The following is a 22,386-nucleotide window of genomic DNA, read 5'->3' on the forward strand; positions in this document are numbered from 1 at the left end:
AAACTCAGATACTAACAGTAAGGAAAATACTTCTAATTAATTCTTTTCAGTTCTTTGTTTTTATGTTTGGTTTAGTTTTAGTTAACTATAAAACTTTTATGTGCATTCAGAGATCCTCTCCTACATACTTTGTTGTAACAAGCGGTGGTTTGAGTTACTGTTGCTTTCCAATCAGCTTGAAGCAGTCTGTCATTCTCCTCCTCTGAACTCTTTTTTTGGACCAGTCTCTGTAAACCTTACAGATGGTTGTGTGGAGAAAAATCCCAGCAGATCAGCAGTTTCTGAAATACTCAGATCAACACATCCGGCACCAACCACGCTGTTTAAAGTCACTTAAATCACCTTTCTTCTTCATTATGATGCTCAGTTTGAGCTTCAGCAGGTCACCTTGAGCCCATCTACATGTGTAAATCCATCTAGTCGTTACCATGAGGTTGGCTGATTGGATTTTTGCATTAACTAGCAGGTGAATTACTGTTGAGTATACCAATACAGTTTAAAAAAAAAAAAAAAAAAAAAAAAGCACCCAAATATACAATCCTATTGTAGCTGGTGACAGTATACTGTACATTATTTATTCTACCACCAGAGGGCATAGTCTTTAAAAGGAAAATTACAAAAGAGGTGTTTTATTCATAAAGTCAGACAGCAGTGAACATTATTTAAACCCATTTAATCTTTGACACAAATCATCAACACCGTGTTCATGAAACAATGACATCTCTTTATTTTGAAACATTTCAGTGTGCACACTTTAGATTTTGTTCCACGTTCACATTCTTGGAATGTAACACCACCAAAGTATCAACACAAGCCTATTTACAGCCACTGTTCTCAAAATGTTCCCCATAGAAAAACATCACATTTCATGAAATGAGACAGTGTGGACGGGTCAGGTTTTAGACAAAATGATCAAGAGGTGGGTTGCACATGATGAAACTGAAAACCAGACGGTTACTGTTTTAAATGATGAGTCAAACTGGAAGTACGCATGTAATGCTGTCGAAACAGAAAGCTAACCATGGAGCATCTTGGAAGACCTGTAATGCTGCTGAGATCCAAGAAGGGACACTTTAACACTGTATAAAGCTTAAGATGTACCACAAACCCTTCTCATGTAAACTTCTATTTGTAGCTTTGTACATTTTATAGTAAGTACAAAAAAAAAGAAAAGAAAAAAAAAAGGATGTAACATTTCTTTCATCTCCTTGTGGTCTTTGAAAAACTTATTAGGGACACTAACCATTGTTAACAATGTAGCACCTGAGAGTTCTCTATGACACAAACAAGAAAGATTTAAAGAGGGGGGGGGAAACTGCACCAAATTTGCACAACATCACAAGCCAACAGTTCTTAGTTGGTCAGTTCAGCCTTTGTAAATGTTACAAATACAAAATAAATAACAATTAAATAAAACAGAGCACGTTTGCCACAAATAAAGTTAGAATAAAGCGTTCTGGGGTGTGAAACTGGTTATTTCTATTTCTCATGTAGGCACAGAATGTGACCCTGAACGTAACCCTGTAGGGCTGCACCACAACACTGGTGAGCGTTAACAACACGCTAAACACTGGTGAATCCTGACGTGTTGCTCAGTGCCCTCTCTTCTTTTCCTTCTTTTTAATTTGCACCCTTCGAGGACTTGCCGCCACTTAAAGTATATATGCTGAAAATAAGTTAAACATTCAAGTATTTACATTCTCATACTGTAACACTTAACTATACAGCACATCACTGTAAGAAAAAACTGAATTCAGAAATCAAGTATTCTTGAAGCAAAACTCGACCACAGTGACCCACAAGTGGGTGAAGAAAAAGAACAACGCTTCCAAAGTCCGGTCCACTGTGCTGACAGCTGTGGCATATACACCAGTAGTTATGGATTAGTAACACAAACAGTCTGCTCCACTTGGTTTAAATGCACTGAGACGTTTGTTAAATAACAAGTCTAAGCTGCCTTCATTGCTCTACAACACCTTCTCTCACTCTCCTGTGACCCCTGACACAGTTATGATGCAGTATCACTGAAGTACATCTGCATACTGGCTTTTATTTTTTGACTGCCAGCACTTCCTATCGTCTCTGAGCAGCACGTTTGAACTGTTCAGACCTCAAAGTCTAACCCATGTTCTGAGGGAAGTTGCACTTCTTCAAAGTGTTTCTGCTATGGTGAAAACATCACCCAAAGGTACACGGGATCTGATCCATCCACCTGACAGAAAGCTGATGCAGTTTGTAACTTACAGTTTCCCCTTTACTTTCATATTCTTTTACAGTCTGTGTGCATGGCAGCATTTGGTTTTGAGACATTTCAGTCAGCTTTGCTGTGCACGGCATGGTCAATCAATCCAAAGGTTGACATTAAAGTTGCTCCAATCGAGCCATCCTCTGCTTGTTTATGAAGATTTGAAAGCGATGATGAAATGTGAGAGACAAAAGGAAGAACCCGGTGAGATGATTCAGAGGCACATTGTGAATTCAATTCTAAAAAAAGTTTCCATATCACAAGACCAAGTCATATGAGCTTCAAGTGCAGTCCAATAGAAGTGTTGTTTATTTGTTTCAAACCGTCATCAGCTCAACGCTTCCTCGTCACTACCTGACTGGTGTAAAAGCCTGTTGGCGCAGACTGCTGAGGAAGGACTAACAATGATCTCATGACAAACAAACGCAGGGCCGAAGGATGGGGCTGTGGTTAATAGGCTGTGTTGGCAGATGAGGTGAGGGTCCCCTTTGAGGGGAAAATTACAGAGAAGCCCATCGGTTCATGATGGTGGAGTAAGAAACCGGGAAGCTCCAGATCATTTATCTGCAACTGCTGCCGCCATGGGGGATCGCATGGTACCGCGAGCAGTGGCAGTCAGCTCCTCGATTTCTGCGTTTAACCGTCTGATTACCCACTCCATCGCCTCCCGACCCTAAAACAGACACAAATGCTTCACATTATAACGCGCAGTGATGAGGATTTTAAAATCAGAAGAATAACTACATTATCAAGGTGAGTTTAAGGAGGATTTTAAAGGCAGCTTTACCTTGCTGGCATTGACGGATATGGTCTTGGCCATGAGACCCTCGAGGTGGTTGCTCAGACTGACACCTTTCACACTGATCAGAGCCTCCTGTGTCAGCACTGTCCTGAATATGCAAGCATAGAAAAGTCACAAACACAGCTGAAACAAATTGTTTCTTTGTAGAGTTTCTTTTTGTTTTTAAAAATCTTGGAGTTAAACATTCAAAACCTTTCTGCAATAATATTAAGGGTTTTTTTAATGTTGTGCTTTTTAACTCCAATTTAACTGATGAGAAAGATAAAAATGAGTCCCTTACTTTTCTGGGTCCTGTGGATGTGGCTTGTATGTCAACTTCTCATCCACAGACACGAGGTTGGTAAAGGAAATCTGTAAGGACAAAACACACCTGAAATCAGTCTTTATATATCAGCATCTGCCACAAGGTGACACATAGCAACCACATCAAATCTATAGTGACAGAAATGCTGAGCAGACAAGTAAATACAACTGCAGAGGTCAGGTTACAGTTACATCCTCCCATAACAATTCAACTTTAATGTCTGTATTGATGAAGCATAATAAAAGTATTTGTCAGTCCTACTCACGTTTGTAGACTGCAGCTCAAAGGTCTGCTGTTTAGGGTCCACTACTGAATGTTCCTGGACATACGTGCATGTTCTTGTTACCCCAAACATCTGCAGGAAACAATAAAATAAAAAAATAATACAACTCTGAAATGATACAAGGAAAAACAACTTAACATTACCCAGTCTGAACAAAACACGTCGATCATTTCTCTTATTCTTTTAACTCACCGACTTGGCCAAAGCAGGGAGCCCCCACTCTGTGCTGAGCAGTCTGGTGCTGTGTAACCGTCCCTCAGTGTCCACACTTCTGTCCAGAACATCCACACCAAAGACACTGGGGTTCATGGGATTGGGATACTTCTGCATCGCAGCCTTGGTCACCGTCTCCCATGGGTGGCTGTTTGAGTCGATATCAACGTTAGAAACGGGCAATTTAACATTCTGGTGAGTCCAGATGAAGATGACTCAATGCTTGCTGCTGAGAGTGTGCTCTTCAATGTGGAAAAACATCTTAAATTCTGAGGTTACTAAGGTAAACACTACTTAAAAATCCACCAGTATTTCACTCATCTTACAAGCAACAAAAAAGACCAGTTGCATTATTGTGCATCTGTATCTCCATCAGAATAAGTGTACAAGTGAACTAGAACAGACATTTAATAGACATCGCTTGATTTGACTTGTTTGGCTGGAGAAAAGGTTTAGTGCATTTAGTATCTTGCAATGCAAGCAGCAGATGTGGTGCATTTGTGGCTCCGAACAGTCAGATCCATTTATGCAGCGCTTTGTCTCAAACGTTCAAGTTAGCGGACGACCCGCTTCACTTCCAACCCAATTTAGGAGGTAATAATATAGGAGAAAATTATTTTCTGCAAATATGGCGACATTTGAATGTAACAACATCGCTGATGGTGAATCACAATAGCGTCTGTGTTTGCAGACAGGCGGGAGAAGAAACGCCCCCTCTGCACAGCGCAGACTCACATCATCAGCAGCACACACGGCTTTTCTCTGGAAACTTCTAGTAGAGGGTTTAAGCAACTAGACTGATTTTACTTATCAGTCGCTGTAAAACGAGCAGAAATGCTCTGATTATATACCGTTTATTGTGTTTAAACGACAGACCGGTCGTTATGTAACGTTCCCCGTCCATAATGTCAAACACGCGGGTAATTAAATTTTTCTTTATCTCGTAACAAATACCAAGGCTCGGGGAAAGCATTTGAAAACAGTCCTCTAAGGCTGAAATGTTGCAATACACCTAAACTTAATTATAGTCATAGTATTCGAGGCGAAAAAATTAGCTTTAATGTTAGCAGCACAAAGCTAACGGCAAAAGTTAACTCGGGTAAAGGGCACTTTAATTTCAAAAACCAATACATGTAGCAAATACAGGCTTCAGCTGTAAACATCAAACGCGGTGGGAAGTCAAAAGCCATTTCTAAACATAACTAATATGAAATAAAAGCGTTAGGTAACTCGACTAAAGCGGCGCGCCTTCGTGTTATCTAACTTATCCGCAACCTTCGCAGCTTCGCCCAGACTGCACACGGAGCCACGAAAACTGATTATATAAGAAGAAATAGCCAACTTAACAACCATACTTTATAAAACACTACCACAGAAAAAAGAAATACTCACTTGAAAATGTGCTCTGACGTCCAAATCTTCATTTTGACCGGTTTTTCTGTCAGAGCACGGGAGCCCGCGACAACAGCGTGACTGCTGAGAGAGGAAGGAAGGAGGGGCTGAGTGAGAAACCTTTGACAGTCTTAGCCGCGATGCTCCCCCTGCTGGCAGACAGAGCTGCTGCACCCCTTCCAGAATAATCCATGTGTTAGTTTTAAACACCTCTGAGACCCTCAGCAGCAGCAGGGGCGGATCTAGAGAAATGTTCTTAGGGTGGCATGAAAATCAGTTAGGGTGGCAAAATCAAAGCCATTTCTTTACACGTATGCAGGTGTTAAATTCTGTAATAAAATACATCAAATGCAGGATAAATAAAGTCTTTCGTTCTGTATTCTGTATTTGATGTATTTTAATAAACATGTTTATTTATAAACATGTTTATACACATTTTTCATATAAACATAGTCTGTAACTTTCTTATTGACTTAAGCCCAAAAAATTAAATATTTCAGTTACATAAAAAAATGGGAATTTTGATGTTGTGTACTGTGTAGTCTATATAATAAATAAGCACTGTGCCCAAGAAGTATAAAAGAAAAGAAAGCTACACAGAAAGCTACACAACAGGAGGTGGATCAGTTAGAAATACGAGTCTAAGTTCAGTTTCACACACTTTTTATTAAAAAATAATCAAAGTTTTACATGCTTAAATCTGCACAAAATATCAGAAGTCTGCACTGTTAGTTGCTACTGACAACAACAAATCAAGCCATTTAATGCTATAGGTTTAACCATTTTTTATTGGGGGGTAGCATTTTGTGGTATATTTAGTTTTATATCTTATATTCAGTGTTAATTTTAGCTAGGCTCAAAGTCTTAATGCTAACTTAATTTAATAAACAACATTTTCATGTGCAAATCTATGGTGGTACTAGGGATGGCAAGAGATTATGCCACCAGAGAGAGTGATCGTTATATAATTTTCTATGAATGGTCCATGTATGAAATATAATTTATTTGTAGCCATTGTATAATTTATTCATATGTTTTTGATAAGGCATATACTTAAGTAATTTATGTGTTTCTGGTATTTTCACACAACTAGTCACCTATGGATCCACTGATGCAGTGTCATGAGAATTGTCATTCAAGTGTACATATATGTAATGGTTCAATTCAATTTTATTCATATGGCACCAAATCACAGCAACAGTGGGAAGGAAAAACTCCCTTTTAACAGGAAGTAATAACTCATGATTAAATGCAGAGTGGTGTAAAAACAGATAGCAACTGAAAAAAGGTGAGTGAAGAACAAACACTCAGATGGTGTTTGTCCCCAGGATCCAAATGGGAGCTAGTTCCACAGAACAGGTGCCTAAAAGCTAACGGCTTTGACCTCCATTCTACTTTTAAATAGCCTAGGAACCACAAATATGCCAGCAGTTTGAAGAAAGTGGCCTGATTATTCAAGACACTGTCTGTGATTTTTTTCAAGTTCCTTTGTCAAATTCCTTTGTCACTTTGGGTGAACATTAATAACAAATATAAGAAATGTTTGCATTTTTAAATTGGTTTTTCCATCTTATTATTTAAAAAAAAAGCAGTAAAAAAATATCCCAGGTCACAAATTCCAGGTCAGCCATCAGCTATTTTAGATCCAATATTGTGTAAATGTATAATTTCAAAGATTTGTGTAACTTGATATTACAGCATACATCGTCATTTACTATGAACTTAATTAATAGATGAACTGTCCATGCAGTCACATCACTATGTGAATAACATGAAGTACAAAGATTCACAAAAATAACCCAAATATTCACAGTTCCTATGAAGAAAAGTCCTGCTGTCTGTTGCTATGGTAACAGTGGCAAAATCTTCATATTGAAATTGAAACTGTTGGCTGCACAGCTGAAATAAGAAAGAGAAACATTTTTATCTGTAGTTGAGTTGGAATTCTCATTCAGTCAGACCTGTTAGTGGGAAACATTTGTTAGTAGCAAAATTATTTCAAGTCAAAGATTCACATTTTCCCACAAGTTGCTTGACCTTGTTCTTTTTTATTCATTGTGCAGGAAAATGTATTCCACTTGTTGTTTTTAATTAAAATCAGCACCCTATAAACTCACTGCATTCATTCACATTGTGTAGATATGCAGTGGTTTAAAACTACATAACACATACATTTCAGTTTAGAGCATTTAGGCAGGGACGTCTAACTGATTTATAACATAGGCCACAAACAGCCCGCTTTGATATTAAATAGGTGTGACCAGTGAAACTCCTCTTTCTGTCAGTGTAAAGAACTTTAACTGCACATTTAATCCCTGAGATAGTTTAATATATCAACTTAATATAGCGTTATAATATAGATAGCTTAATGTCGACTGATTGACCGCTTCATGAGGTGGTTGAGGTAAACCACCTGCAGCTGAATGTGGCCAAAAAAAGGGAGCTGGTGGTGGACTTTGGCAGAAACAGATCTCGACCCTCCCCCATCTGCATTGGTAGGACTGATGCCGAAATAGTCACATCCTACAAGTTCAGTGTATATGTGGGAGTTCAACTGGATCACAAGCTGGAGTGGTCCGCCTACACGGACGCTGCCTACAAAAAGGGTCTGAGCTGGCTTTACTTTCTACAAAGGCTCAGATTCTTCTATGTATGCAGCAGGCTGCTCTATATGTTTTATCAGTCTGTTGTTTCGAGCACCATCTTCTTTCCTGTGGCATGCTGGGGTGCAGGCATCAAAGCAAAGGACGCAAACAGACTGAACAAAGTCATCAGGAAAGCAGAGTCTGTTGTTGGCATGAAGCTCACCACCCTGGAGGAGGTGATCAGTGATAGCATGCTGGCAAGACTGCTGGCCATCATGGACAATGACTCCAGGCCCCTCCATAACACACTGGACAATCTGAAGAGCAGTTTCAGCAACAAGTTCCTTTGACCTCGCTGTCTGAGGGAACGTTAGAAGAGGTTGTCCCTTCCCGCTGCTATCAGACTCTTTAATTCATCCACTTGGGTCAGATCCACACATGTGGAACAGAATTAATCACACATCAATGCACCCTGTCACTTTTGTACACCACAACATATATTTGCACACATACTTGTCCTTTTATAGTTATATGTATATTTATATTTATACCTATATCTCTATGTTTATCCATTTATCTTAATGTTTATCGATCATAACTCTGTTTCTACACACATTTATATGAGTGTTTCTAGTTTTTTGTATATTTGCTGCTATGATAACCGATGATTTCCCTCTTGGATTAATAAAGTTTTTCTGATTCTGATTTTTAAAAAAATGAAGTGCAATTTCAACTGTACGTCTGCCATTTTTCTCCATGATAAAGAAATGCTGCTGCAGTAAATGAAATAAATCTATGAATGTGACTCTTTCTGTGTTATACCTTCTTGAAGCAGTTTTCTTAATTGTGTACATATTAATTATTAATGTCATTTTTTACTAGTCCCTTGCACATTTTCTGTCTTACTTTTTAGTGTTCATTAGTTAACTTCATTTTTTTTAAATTATATTTTGTGGGGGTTTTTACAGTTGTAAATGTAAAGTCTTTGCTCCTTCATAGTATGAGGCCCTGACTATGCACCCGTGATGCTTTTACATGAACTATATTAGTTATTTATTGAAGGCTGCACTATTGTTTTTTGTTTGTTTTTTGTCATTGTTGTTGTTGGTTTTTATCCTGCCTGCTGCTGTAACACAATATTTTCCCCTGTGGGATCAATAAACTATCTATCAATATTTAGGCTTAAAAAGAAATAAATGTGTGAAATTACAGAAAAAACTCTGGCATTACTTTTTTAAACAGGGTTTGTTAATTCACAGACCATACCACTTATTTATTTCTTTTATTGCAATTTTACTTTATAATTTACTGTCGACTCAAAGTAAACAATAAAAAGCAAGGCACTTTGTTCATCCACGGAAGGCGGGACAAATAACAATACCAGCTGTCAATCACGACCAAAAACAGTTTTATTGGCTGGGAGGAAAAACGTCTTGCGCCTGTCAAATACGTCATCACGCAGACATCCGACCTGTCCTTGAAGCTGCAACACAGCCAAGATGGTCGCATACTGGAGACAGGCAGGCCTGAGGTATTAAAATAAAGATAAATATGCAGTTACAATGAAATGGCTTGTGGTAAATGTCGATTGCTTTATTTTAACGGGATTTAAAATGAGAACAGAATGCTCTGTCAAAGAAAATGTTGGTTTTTAGTGTTAAATTCTCAATTTAGCTACATAGCTAGTATACTAAGTTTACTAACGTTAGTGTTCCCCACCGTATGCGTTTAATTTATGGCAGTAGCGTTACCTCATTACTGAGTCAGGTGGGACTTCTTCTGATAGTGTGTGGTTTGTTAATGAAGAAGAGGTTGTTCTTGTCCTTTACAGGCAAATCATTGTCAGTAGCATTTAGCATGTGGCTAACCTGTGTGTCCTCTCTGCAGCTACATCCGCTTCTCCGCTATCTGCGCTAACGCGCTGCGGGCTGCCCTCAAGCCGCAGTTCAAAGCCGAGGCGATAAGGGCCGCAGAGTCCAACGTCAGAGTCCTCAAACCTCAAAATAAAACAGCATGTAAGTTCATCAGCTTTAAAGGTACCAACGCTGTTCTGATCACAGCTCATGCCCTCTGATAGTATGAATGTCAAGGAGAGGCGGCTGTGACGGTGCTTTCAGTGCCTCCTTCAAATAGTGGTGTACTGGGTTATTATTACTGTTGCACACACATTTAAGCTCCATATTGTTGTCCTGTCTAGTTATGGTGAAGCTGGCCTCGTATTTGAATTGTCGAATGCATAACAATTTAACAGTGCATCAGTTTAGCGTTACATTTTATTCAGACAAAGTCAAATGCTCTCAATAAATAAATCAAAATATGAAGGAACATATTGGTTTAGGAAACGTAAGTATACACTGAGATTTATAATACACAAGGTTTTTTTGAGTATAAAAATTCAGCATTTGAGTGCATTTATTTGGTTGTTTCAGTAGTGGTCACTGGCTTTAGCGGGTAATGATATGCTGGTATTGCTAAATGTATATGTGCTGTGGTGGTTTCCATTCTTATCAGGACTCTGAACTAGATGACTTGATGCAACATTTCACCAACTTGTTTTATAGTGGTGAGGTGAGCTCCAGGAGCATTTAACAAATGTGCCAAACTCTGCTGAAGGGCAAATGTAGATGTTTTATTAGGCGTGAAGAGTTTAGGAGCACCTCACGTGCTCCTAACATGGGTACTGTCGTTTGTGGCTGACAGCTTAAGTTTAAGATCTCAAATTTGTTTAATTCTAACGTTACAGTCACTGAATGTTTTAGATTTACGAACACATTTTATGAGGATCTTTTCATTAATGTTTCCATTCTTCTGCTTTGCTTTCCTTCCAGGATGTATGACCATGATGTAGATATTTTTTTTCATGGGTTGTGAGGTCCTGCAGCTTACCTGTCCTGCACACCGTGGAGAAGAAAAATAAAAGCTGGTTAACATCAAGATGATGTGTTAGACTGGGGACCTGAATGACACTGCACCCCCTGCCCCCCTTTTCATTTGTAATCAAAATTGTATTAAAGATGGATGTTGGAATTCTTTTGTCTCCTTGTGTTCTTCCCCTTGTAGTGTTGTAGTGAATCTATTGTGGTATTTACAGTACTGCACAATAAGACCATGATTTTTGTCAAACACTTTATTTTGATATAAAGCAATGGAGTAGTCTTCATAGTTATACACAGAAATGTAGTATTTACAGAGGTATGTGTGTGTGGATCCATGAGTATATTAGTCATTAGAAGTCAGATGGGGATGTCATCTTTTATACCAGTAAAAAAAATTTAATCCGAAAGCATGCGTTAACCAATGGTATGAAAAGAGAAATCACATTAAAAAGAAATCAATAGGGCTTTTTACTCTTAAATGCAGTTAAGATCATAGGGTAACGTTTTTTTGTTTTTTTTTTCTGGCAGGTAATATAATAGATCTTTGGTCACTTAATTTTTTTAGATTTTCGTGTAGGTGGTCATTTAAATTCATCAAATTTGCTTTCTGGATAGGAATTGAAGTGTTGGTGAACAGTGCAGCTCTCTCATTAATGACCTCTACTTCATGGTCACATGAGAGGTTTTTGGCTGTGGTACATCTTGATGTCTGACCTTTCATATCTTTAGCAGTTATTTACTGAGCTGCTTAAAAACACTTCTTAACTTGTCCTGTCACTTAACGTCAGAGGCCATGATTGAAAGGACACGCAGGGTAGCTTAATGATAAAGCCAGACCATTTTCTAATAATAGATTCATGCTGATGTTTCGTTTGTGCTTTTTTTTTTATTTACTTGAAATCATCCTTCATAAGTTACAAGGGTAAAGCATGGGCACTCTGACAAGCCACTGAGCCCTAGCTGTCTTTCTTCTCTCTGGTCATCTTAATCATGGTCTCAGGTGATCGATAGAGGAAGATGAGCTTCTCAAACAGTGTCTCTTCTAGCTCCATCTCTCCCGTCTCACGAACCACAAAAATGTCTGTGCAAAGCTTCAGGACTCTGTCGACACATGGCAGCTCCTCAAACATGATGGACCTGGATATCCCATTGAAGAATTCCCTGACAAACTTTCCGATGACTAGCACCACTGACATGTAAAGACCCACGATGCTGTCGTGAAGAGAGAAAGAGGACAGGTTTTGTGTGTAAATGAATCCACAGCTATGAGAAAGATTTCCTGTCAGGATGCAGTTAAAATGTCTTGTTACCTACCCGTGTCCGGCCAAAAACCCCAGACTGGAGGGGCTGACTTTATCGCTGAACACCACTAACTCGATGCTTTGACATTTGTGCTCGGAGGGCGTGACAACTGGGGAGCACTCTTCCACCACCCACCACTGATCTGCCTCCTTCTTTGACGTCCCATTGACCTGCTGAAGCTGGATTGACATGGGCCTGAAGAAAGCCAGCGCCTGAAGGTCTGGACGGTCTGTCGAATCTAAGAGATGATGTGGGTTTAAAGCAAAGTGCATGTTTTAAACACCAACAACAGGGAATGAGACTGACCCGCTTTGATCAGGTAAAAAAAACACAAAGAGTAACTAACCTACTTTCATCCTGGTTGCCATTTTGGACTCAGGTCCTTTGGGACCCCTGAGGAATTTAGGCAGCAGAGAATCAATAATCCTAGAGAGACAAGAAAACTCAGATTAACACCATAAAATTTTCAAAACATTCACTAATGTTTTACACTGGAGCTCTCCAGGGCTGCCTGAGTTCCCTTACATTAAATTTAGTTTGATGTTTAACCTTCTATGTGCTATAGGGACAAGAAGAGCTGCAGAGCCACATTTCTACATTTCTGTTTGATTTACATATGCTTTCTTTAACAAATATTTCATCACCTGAATAAGACACAATAATAAAGCATGCATAAACCATCTGATTGTGTGTTGACTGAGACTCACACAGGTCTGCTGCTGTTGCCTTTAAGCATTCGCACAATCCCTTCCCTCAAGGTTTTGTCGTCAAACTTCACAGTGTGCTCTCCCACGGTCTCTGCATTCATTGATATGGACGCATTCCTTAGGAGGGGAACATATTTGCCAGTGTCATTTTAAGTGTTATTTGCACTGGTGCAAAGTGCAGCCAAATGATGTGAAATTGCAAGTGCTTAAATAAAGTTAGCAGAAAATATCAAGTAATAAGAAACAGTGGGCTAGTTTCCCAGATTTTTGAAGTTGATATGACAGTATAACTACAGTCATGTGAAAAAGTAAGTACACCCTCTGGTTCAGTACTTTGTATAACCCACCTTTAGCAGCAGCAAGTTCATTTTCTCTATGACTTTAGTGGTCTTTCACATGTGGAGGAATTATGGTTCACTCTTTTAATGTAAACGTTGCTTCAGTATATTGAGGTTAATAAGTATTCTATTGAGCTCATTCACGGTCCTATCATAGCATTTCAATCTGAAATCTGGACTTTGAATGGCCCATTGCAACAAGCGCTCCTCTCATGGATTTGTGTCTGCTCCCACTGTCTTAAGGCTGCTATTACTAACATGACCTGCATTACTGAAAACCAACACAGACATGTCTCCTCCCATCTTACATGTGTCCGACAATTTAGTTAACCACTACACTATGAAGCCACTGACTGGGCCACTGTAACAACTTAATTCTTTTATTTTGTAGATTAGCTACTGTGCTTGGGATCATTGTCCTATTGCACAACCCAGTTTGGGACAATGGCCTTACATCTGAGTCAACCATGAAGTCCTCTGGATAGCAAAGTATACAAAGGAGTTAATGGTTTGCTCAATGATTGTGTCTGTAAAACAAGCCCAAATCATCACCCCTCCTCTATGCTTGACAGTTAGTATGAGGTGTTTTTGCTGATGTGATGCATTTGGTTTTCTCTAATTGTAACAATAAAGGACATTGTTGCAGAAGTCTTCTTGCTGTGGCACCTTGTTCTTTTTAGAGAGTCGCCGCTTCCAAACAAGCCATACTTGTTCAGTCTATTTGTATTTGTACTGTCATGAACTTTAACATCTAACATGCTAACCGAGGTCTGTAGAGTTTGAGATGTAGTCATTGTTTTTTTTTCTTCCCTGAGCATTGCATGCTCTCACTCTGGGGTGAATTTGCTATGACGGTGTCCATATCTTTGATGGTTAAATTACTTTTAAGAAAAATAAATTTTCTTTCTTTGTCTCAACTAGCTGACAAAAATACTAAGCAGAAATGATCTGAAGGTGAAAGATACACACACACACACAGCCTGACCTGAGCAGTGTCCAGCGTAAGGTCATGTATATGTGAGACGAGTTGCTGAGCTCCTGGATCATGGCCGCTCGACTGGCTGGGCTGATGGTCCACAGTAAACTGGCATCGCTCTTGATCTTAGCAACAAGAATGTCCTCGGCTTCATAGTTCATGATGAACTGCATGGCAGACTGAGAGAGTGATTGAGAGATGATTAGATTTCCTAGGTTATTTCAGCAAATGCCACTGCAGTGTTCTGGTGAATTTGGATAATGATACTTCAACAAACTAGTGTTATATAATACAAACACAGCATAAACTCTATTTCAATATGGCACAGTGAGTCCACGTAGAGAGTTAATAATGAATAATGAATGTAATAAGTGTAGTGTCATCTGACCACCAGAAGTTATATCTTCTTGTAATGGATATTGTGTAAGAAATGCTGAACAGTAATGTATTTATACAGGCGTTCTGGTTTCCTGCTCTAATACCTGAATGACTGCTCCCTCCTGTGGTCATAGGTGGTATTATTACAGCTAGGGCTGAGCTCATTAATTTGTTTTATATTTTTCGAGGTTAATGTATTCTGTTAAAGAACCAGATTGAGTGGAGTTTTGATGCTTTATGTATTTGTTTCTATTTACAGTAGAATAAACTGTGTCTCACTGGATGAGTCGCATAAACTTTGGTGAGCCTGTTGAATTTGGCTTCTGTGTAAGGCACCAAGTTCTGCTCCTGGGCACTCATGGTGAACAAAGGCTGCGAGAACACACAAAGATGCAGGAGAGAATTAACACATGTCCACACACATACACATAAACCATGACACTATTGCAGGGAAGTGATGTTTCTTGTGTTTAATGATAGCAAATATGAATTTAGTTTTCCATGCACCATGACTTTGCCGTTTCACCTTAGCAGGAAGCACAAACTTTATAAATAATATTAGTAACCATCAAGTTTTTTTTGTGCAGAAAAAGTATAATGAACACAAAATACGATGTATCGATTCTGACCTCGTATCCTGCGATGCTGAGCTGGATGGAGACGTCTAAAGGCTGATTGGTGACTCCGGCTGCTGACTGGACCAGTGACATGAAGAGCAGTGGGAACCAGATGATGCTGATGAGAGCAAAGATGATGAAACCTCCCATTCCATATTTCACCACCTTCTTCTTCTTCTGCCCCGGAGGGTGGGGGTATTTCTGGAAGAATTACAAATAGATTACCATCAAAAGTTATTCAGTCCACTGGATAAAGACGTGCCATTTCAACAGCTCGTCTCAATTTTCCTGCATCATAAATTTATAAAGGTAGGCAAAAAGTTCTGGTAGCACACAGCCCAGACTCTCTCATATTTTTAATGGAAATTTCAATAGTCTACACTGAAAAACAGACATTTTCTGTCATTTAACTATTTATTTTGTACTTGTTCAGGGACTAAAATGACTTTAAAAGTAATTTCAACTACTTTCTTTCTTAAGCACTGCTGCTTACTTTCTCAGACTCCCTCCAGCACTTGAGGACGAATATGTTAGCGTAGATGTCTTCAACGCAAATCCAACTGGAGAGAGACAGCGTGGTGTCGGTCCAAACCCAATCCATCACCGCCCTCAGCTCTGTCAGGAAGGGAACCATCCGAAAACTGAAAGAGGAGAAGAAAGAGAGAGAAAAATGTTTTGAATTAAAATAAAAATTTGATCATGCTACAAACAAACCAGTCACATTGTAAAACATGTGTCTGAAGTATTTATGCTGGCGGTTATTTAGTTACAGTTTAGCTGGTTTTTGTACCCCTGAAAGAGGAAGAGGTTCAGGTAGTTGTAGTTCTTGGTGAGGAAGTTGCCCAGGATGCGGTTTGGGTAGCCACATTTGATCTGGTATGCAGACAGGCCGAAGTAGATGCACTTTACAAAGTACCACAGCTGAGCAACTGGGTTTCTGTTGAACCTCCTGGAGCAAATAAACAGAAGAGATATCGATCTTTGCTCCTTTTATTGTCATGGATCAGATTCGTTTATTTTTATTTTTATATACTGTGCTTAACAAATTTATTAGGCCTCAAATGTAAGATTTATGTGACATTAATCCACCAGTATGTGCAAGCTCTTTAACCGAAATCAAATTTTTAATGCTAAAATATAAGTATTGTTGTTATCCATGAAATTCTAAGATTTACTGTTTTCCAAAAAAGCTGAAAAAAATAATAAAGTTTTATTATTTTTTGATTACGATGCCAGATTACAGTTATCCAGCCCTGAACAGAAAAATTAGTTTTTGTGGTTGAATGTTTGAAAAGGTCAGTCACACCATGCCAACTTTATTTACAAAGCACTTCATTGAGTTTGACTTTATTTTACTGAGTAAAAAATGAGAAGAAGAAGAATTTATTGAACAATGACCTCTCTGTGACACCAGGGAGAATGAAGAACATCCAGAAGTGTATGCCAAACACCAGCACCACCTGGAAAACGCACTTTCCCAGCAGAGACTTCTTCAGGTAAAGGGCTCGGTCCACTATCATGGTACCAAACTGGATCAGTAGCATGACCAGAAAGGCCTCTGGAACCTGGTCTTCTGACAGTGACTCTGTAATGTCAGCCACTGCAGAGTATTTCTACAGAGCGATGAAAATTAGCCTCATTGTTCCAAATCATACATGTCAAGTAAATGTTATTTATGATTTAAATAATAAGAAATATTCATATGTTTGTGTAGTCTTACCCCAAAAGCCCAGTATCCGTATATGGTGACAATGAAGTTGACGACATCAATGAGAAACATGAGGGCGTAGACGTCACACACAGGGCTGTAATCTGGGTGAATGATGTCATAGAAAAACTGCCTTATAGGTAAGTAGATGTGAAGGCCGCTGCAGAAAGAGAAGAGACTGCAGAGTAAGACAGAAACAGGGAAGCTCCTCTCCACTAAAAATAAATCTATGGAAAAATATTATCTACCAAAATAAAGTAATGAAAAACATCTCAGAAAACTGACTCAGTGGACTGCAGACAACTCACATTTCTATGGCGGCAGCTTTGGCTTGTAGCATCCTCTCTCTGATCTGCTGTCTGATCCTCTGCTTCCTTGTCAGCGGAGCCTTATGTCGTTCCCGTCTCTTTTTCTTGCTTTGCTGCTTTTTGGGCTTCAACTCTCCAGTTTACAAAATAAACAAATTAAAAGAAATTGAGAAAAACTAGCCATTTGCTGGTAATGAATTCAACATGACAACTTCCAAAAATAAGATAATGAACATGGAGAATTCATTCAAGACATGTAGGGATCTTCTGAATATTCACCACCAGATTCTGCAGATTCGCCTTTTTTCAGTCTACAGAATAAGGAGGTGGTGGACGCCTGGAGGGGGAGGAACCTCAGACGGCGAGGTGGTTGCTCCCTGCTGCCCATCTTCTCTGCTCCAGTCTTCTTCTTGTCCACTTTCTTCTTCAGCTTCTTGAAGAAATCGGGCATCTCAACCTCCTTGTTGTCCCACAGCCCGTGGCACTGCAGAGACATGGACACAGGCAGCACTTGAACATTTCAAAGTAGCTGCTTAAAAATGGTTTAGAGTGGTTAGTTTTCACATTACCTTTAGGATAGATCGGTGGAAGAACAGCGCGAGCAGCTGAATTAGGTCGAAGAGGACATAGCCGTCCTTCTTCTCCACCCCAATGATGTTGGGCAGGGCGAAGGGCCGCTCAGCGTTGATGCCTCGGTAGGCAGAGGTGGTCCAGGGGAAGAAACCAAACTGGAAAAAGTACTTCACCACAACAGTCAGCTGAGACAAACAAGAGAGACGCAAGAGATGTGAGTGAATTCTGTTTGCAGCACGCACATTAAACTACTCATTAAAAGCATTATATGTGTATCTAGTATTTGCATTAAGAAACTAAAAACACACCCTTGCTTCATTTAGATTTTATATGACGTATTTACACGAAAACCTACTTCAGTGTAAATGATGGCTGTCATCCAGAAGCGTTTGGTCGGCCGAGGCACAGACAGCATGGCCCAGAGGAATATGAGAATCGGCAGGATGAGGGAGAGGAGCGAAGCTGACACAATGTGGTTTAGGATGATGACAAAGTAGCACAGCATCTCTGACTTGGACACCATGGTGTTATAGAGCGCAAACAGCAGCTTCAGCGGCCTCGGTAAGGTCACGAAAAACTTGTCGGACTCGGAGATCTCATCATTTTCAAACATGCTTCAGAAAGGACGGAGGAGAGAGGAAGAGGAAAAACACAGTGATGGAGATTAACGCTCTTAAGAGATGGAGCTTATATCTCTTTTGTCCTGCATACTACATTTTTTTGTATCTACTAACTTGTTGAGCAGCAGCTCGCTGGCAGTGAGGTTCCTCGTTTCTTGACTCAGAGGTCTGGGAGACTCTGTGAGGTCAAGACTCTTCTCTCCATCGCTATCCCTGAGATCCAGCGAGGTCCATTCTGGGTATTCAGCACCTTCTTCCTCTTCTCTTTGCAGCGATTCCTCATCCCGCTCCTCTTTCTCCACCTCAGGATCTTCTTGTTGTTCTTGTTCTTCGGCAGGATGAACAACTTCTGTTTGTTTCTCATCATCCTCCTCTTGTTCATGAAGTTCTTTTTGTTCTTCACAGCTTTTAAGAAACGAGTGAATCAGAAATCTTACTTTCAGGAATCATAGAATCACATCTTGAAATACAATTCTTGTATCTGAAGCTGTTTCTGGTAAATGAAACCTTTCCTGCAATTATGCGTGTTATTTATGTGGTGTTTGCAGTTTTACTGACTGGGATGAAGAACAGGAAGAAGTTATTCTCAATGGAAAATAATAATTTTATGAATTCTGCACTCACGTTTTTGTCTGTTAGATTTGTCTGTTAGAGATCACAGCTAACGACAGGATTAAACTGAGCAGAAATATGTGTCTAAAGCGTCGTTCACTCATCCATTCACCTGGGTGAAAGTTCATCAGTGTCAAAAGATGTCATGTCAATATTGGCCTCTTTAAAGAGCCTTCGTCTGAGCTGGTCAGCAGCAGGTGACACAGCAGGAGGCTCATCCAGCTCCTCCTGCGTTGGCTGCCGGGACACCAGCATCGTCTCGTCCGTCATGCAGCTGAAGTTAAGCAGGAGGGAGAGACTCAGTGTGCGTGCCTGAAAGGTAAACTATGACTATGTTGTCTGTGTGTAACCTACCTGGAAACACTGCTGCCCCAGGAAATTTTGGAGGCTTGGTTCTTCAGCTTGGTGTACGCATGTTGTGAAGAAGGGATGGCAGGTGGAGAGCCAGGAGCTGACAGGGATTTATCTAGATTGTCCTGAGACGACAGTGTGTTCTGACGGGACTTCCAGTTTTCATAAAACTGCTTCACACTCTCCTGACTCACCTCTTTACCCTGCGGAGCCAGATAATACAGACATAGAATGCTAAAAGGTGCATTAGGATAAAGGATCCTGGTTAAAAGCCAAATTTAAAGACATTTGTGTTTAGTGTTCATCTTATGCATGGGTCATGAAGGATTGCCTGGAATGTACTGAACTTGCTAATAGCAGATAATGTTGTTGTTTTTTTCCCCAGAAAACTGTGTTAAATATAAATATCAGCCTTGAGACTAATTGTGAAACTTGTTCCGTTATAATTACATTGTTTATTGACTAAAATCAAGTGTTTATCCTCTCAGCTGACCTTCTTTTGCTGCTGGTTGAGTAACGCTCGCTCGAAGCGCAGCACTTTGGAAATGTCCAGGTTGTCTTTACAAAATGAGTTCAATCCCTCCGTCAGGTCATCAAGAAGAGACTGAAGGAACACCCAGCTGAACTTTATCGTGCTGATGATGCGCTGCAGGATGTTTTCTGTAAGAGGTTATGTGTAAAAGCACAGTAAGCCAATTAGAGTGAAGGTTTTCCATCCTTTTAATGCTTCCTGTTTGCATTGCAACAACAAGCAGAGGGTCATTTGGAACTAGGGCATTCCCATCCCTTAGAAGTGTATACCTTTTTTCTCCTCTCCTTCCTCCTCCACAACACTTTCATCTGGTTCGTCCTCACTGGATTCTGCTTTATCAATGCCTGGAGAACAAGAGTCATCATCAAACTGTTTGTGATACAGCATGTCTTTATAGTTACAGTCCACTTTACCATACATGTCTACTAGTAAGAGTAGCACTAGTAAACACAACATGATCCTTTCTCACCCTGCTGCCTCTGCAGCTCTCTCTTTGCTTTCTTCTTCTCTTCTTTCTTTATTTTTGTCTTCTCCTTCTTCAGGTCCTTCAAGGCCTTCTTTGAGCTGGTGACCCAGGCCTCATAGGCCAACTAGAATTAAAGACAAAGATGCACAGATCACCCACTGATCTTACAACATAGATTGTTTTTGCAGCTACAAAACTCAAAATGAACACTTTAAGGGAAAATTTTGAATTATTTTAACTGTATCTCCATTGCTTTTAGTTTTGGCTCAGATCATTCTGGCTCTAACCTGAAAAGCAGATTTCTTCTTTGGTGGTTGCTCTTCCTCTGTCTTCTCAGGAACTTCCTCTTCCTCCTCCTCACTGTCACTCTCAAACAGGTGGTAGCCACAATTGTTTTCCACTGTGTTAAACAAAGCAGTGTCAAAACTACATGCACACACAGACAATACCACTGAGCCTCACAACAAGGCATCTGATCTGCTCTAAAGAAGCAGGCCAGTGGCTAAAATCTGGTGCTGCATTTACTGTCAGGTTAAGAACATTTCTCTGACTAAATTGAAAAGAAGTGAAGCACAGAACCCAATGATAGGAAACAGCATTGTCTTCACTCTTTCCTCTGCCATACTCTCTTTCTTTCACACTGTTTAAGGCTCCTGCTCACCTCCAGGCTGAGAGACCCAGGGCTTCCACCATTTTCCTGCGTCTCTCTTTGCCTTCTCGTCATCACCTGGAATTTACAGTTCGTTTAGTTTATGTGTTGATGATATTTACTGGCTTCCATAAAGTAAACACATCCATCACAGAGAAAAAAACAAGCAGACTAAACCCCCTCCTCAAACATCCCTCACCATACTCTCTCTACTCTACTGTATGAATTTGGCCTGTTTTTCTTGCTAACATTAGAAACTGAAAAAGAGTCACTTGTGTTACCAGGTGTCACCTGCTCCTGATCAGCAAGAGGTCCTTCTGGTGGTGCAGGTCGACTCTTCTGTTTAGATTTGATCTTCTCCATCCTATAGGAAGAAGGCTGAAAGGTTAGTTTATAACTTGCTGCTTAGGAAGAGGGGAAGTGTGATGGTCTTTACTGTAAACCTGATCCATTAATGGTTTCAGTGTAAGTGTTCTTACTGTTTCTTCAGAGTCTCCACTGATTTCTTCTCCATCTCCAGTCGGGCTGCTACCTGTTTTTTCACTTTGGCCTCAAACAATTCAGCGCCCCTTCAAGGTCGAGATGGAGAGGGACATTAACTGCTGCTTTAGCTTTTACTTTGTTTGTTTGTTTTTACATTAACATGCTAAGTTTACAATGTGACTCTAAAGCAGGGGTGTCAAACATAAGGCCCAAAATGTGTGACAAAATTGGCCCGGCGCAGACTCCAGTGCGGTCCAATTATTACAGGACAGTCTGGGCAATGTTTTACACATTTATTTCTTACAATTTAAGTCTAAAGAGTCTTGGCAACAGTTTTCCTTCATTTAGTAGACACTTTTTAGTTATGCAGCAAAACTGCGACATACTGTTGAAACTGCTCTTTTTCTTATATTAAGATATTCCAGCAATTAAATGTGCAAATAAACTTATTGATACAAACACAAAGAAAAGAAAGTTTCACTGGTCTGGCCCTCTCAGGATGAAAGTGGGTTGTATCTGGCCCACCATGTAAAATGAGTTAGACTAAGAGATTAGTGATGTCTTTTTACAGCTACTATGTTGTAAAAACAGAACAGAAAAAATAAACTGTAGTTTGGTCATTCTAGCATAGCCTTGTAAGCCTTAGTAAATTCACAGCAACTCAAACAAAATGAGTTGCTGAAAATGAAGCACTGACCTAGAGGCCAATATCTTAGAAGACTTGAGGTCAGACACCACATAAAGGAAGTAGTAGCTGAGGAAGACCCTCCTTTGTGCCAAGAGGACAGTGAAACAGATCGCATCCCAGACGATGCCGGCTTCACCTGCAGGCAGCTCACATTCATCATCAGGATCAGCTGAAAGGCACACAGGGTAGGAGAAATATGTCTGAAGAATTTACAGCAGATTTTAACAAACTTTTACATGACAGAAAACATTTCTGCATCCTCTGTTGTGTAGAATAATGACTTTGATTTTAATTGTAATATATTTTAATGGATATTTAGTTCTGCTTTATTTTGGCTAATTAAAATGATAATTTTAACCTGCCAAATAAAGTGCAACT

General features: G+C 39.8%; 3 protein-coding genes across 3 annotated transcripts in view; 1 reads left to right on the plus strand and 2 right to left on the minus strand.

The window, feature by feature from the left end:
• Positions 1–703: 703 nt before the first annotated feature.
• On the minus strand, positions 704–5,351 carry LOC134619066 (PRELI domain containing protein 3B-like). The gene is made up of 6 exons (XM_063464794.1): positions 5,240–5,351; positions 3,827–3,995; positions 3,617–3,706; positions 3,328–3,398; positions 3,033–3,135; positions 704–2,918 (listed from the first exon to the last, which is right to left on the minus strand). The coding sequence occupies exons 1-6, from the start codon at positions 5,269–5,271 to the stop codon at positions 2,802–2,804; spliced, it is 582 nt and encodes a 193-aa protein (XP_063320864.1). The 5' UTR covers positions 5,272–5,351; the 3' UTR covers positions 704–2,801.
• Positions 5,352–9,230: 3,879 nt separating this feature from the next.
• atp5f1e (ATP synthase F1 subunit epsilon) lies at positions 9,231–10,851 on the plus strand. Its single transcript, XM_063464446.1, has 3 exons — positions 9,231–9,355; positions 9,712–9,839; positions 10,653–10,851. Coding segments are annotated over exons 1-3 (162 nt in total). The 5' UTR covers positions 9,231–9,323; the 3' UTR covers positions 10,655–10,851.
• Positions 10,852–11,656: 805 nt separating this feature from the next.
• si:dkey-11f4.7 (piezo-type mechanosensitive ion channel component 2) overlaps positions 11,657–22,386 on the minus strand; it is a 32,584-nt gene continuing 21,854 nt past the window's right edge. The window contains 26 exon segments of the mRNA XM_063464335.1: positions 11,657–11,912; positions 12,015–12,240; positions 12,349–12,428; positions 12,710–12,826; positions 14,033–14,202; positions 14,681–14,773; positions 15,031–15,219; positions 15,512–15,659; positions 15,809–15,967; positions 16,417–16,631; positions 16,739–16,886; positions 17,035–17,167; positions 17,314–17,518; positions 17,604–17,792; positions 17,963–18,221; positions 18,342–18,632; positions 18,940–19,113; positions 19,194–19,393; positions 19,684–19,850; positions 19,992–20,066; positions 20,192–20,312; positions 20,476–20,588; positions 20,850–20,915; positions 21,119–21,201; positions 21,317–21,406; positions 22,018–22,177. Of these exon segments, the coding sequence (XP_063320405.1) occupies positions 11,657–11,912; positions 12,015–12,240; positions 12,349–12,428; positions 12,710–12,826; positions 14,033–14,202; positions 14,681–14,773; positions 15,031–15,219; positions 15,512–15,659; positions 15,809–15,967; positions 16,417–16,631; positions 16,739–16,886; positions 17,035–17,167; positions 17,314–17,518; positions 17,604–17,792; positions 17,963–18,221; positions 18,342–18,632; positions 18,940–19,113; positions 19,194–19,393; positions 19,684–19,850; positions 19,992–20,066; positions 20,192–20,312; positions 20,476–20,588; positions 20,850–20,915; positions 21,119–21,201; positions 21,317–21,406; positions 22,018–22,177 (4,127 nt within the window).

This window comes from Pelmatolapia mariae, linkage group LG20 (genome assembly GCF_036321145.2).
Source record: "Pelmatolapia mariae isolate MD_Pm_ZW linkage group LG20, Pm_UMD_F_2, whole genome shotgun sequence".
Classification (NCBI taxonomy): domain Eukaryota; kingdom Metazoa; phylum Chordata; class Actinopteri; order Cichliformes; family Cichlidae; genus Pelmatolapia; species Pelmatolapia mariae.

Bases quoted from the DNA above. Each gene is read 5' to 3' on its own strand.
- LOC134619066 (XM_063464794.1), bottom strand. From the start codon at position 5,271: ATGAAGATTTGGACGTCAGAGCACATTTTCAA. The intron at 3,996-5,239 runs GTGAGTATTTCT...CGACTCAAACAG, and splicing joins ACGTCAGAGCACATTTTCAA to CCACCCATGGGAGACGGTGA. The intron at 3,399-3,616 runs GTGAGTAGGACT...TTGTCCTTACAG, and splicing joins TTGAGCTGCAGTCTACAAAC to ATTTCCTTTACCAACCTCGT.
- atp5f1e (XM_063464446.1), top strand. From the start codon at position 9,324: ATGGTCGCATACTGGAGACAGGCAGGCCTGAG. The intron at 9,356-9,711 runs GTATTAAAATAA...TCCTCTCTGCAG, and splicing joins TGGAGACAGGCAGGCCTGAG to CTACATCCGCTTCTCCGCTA.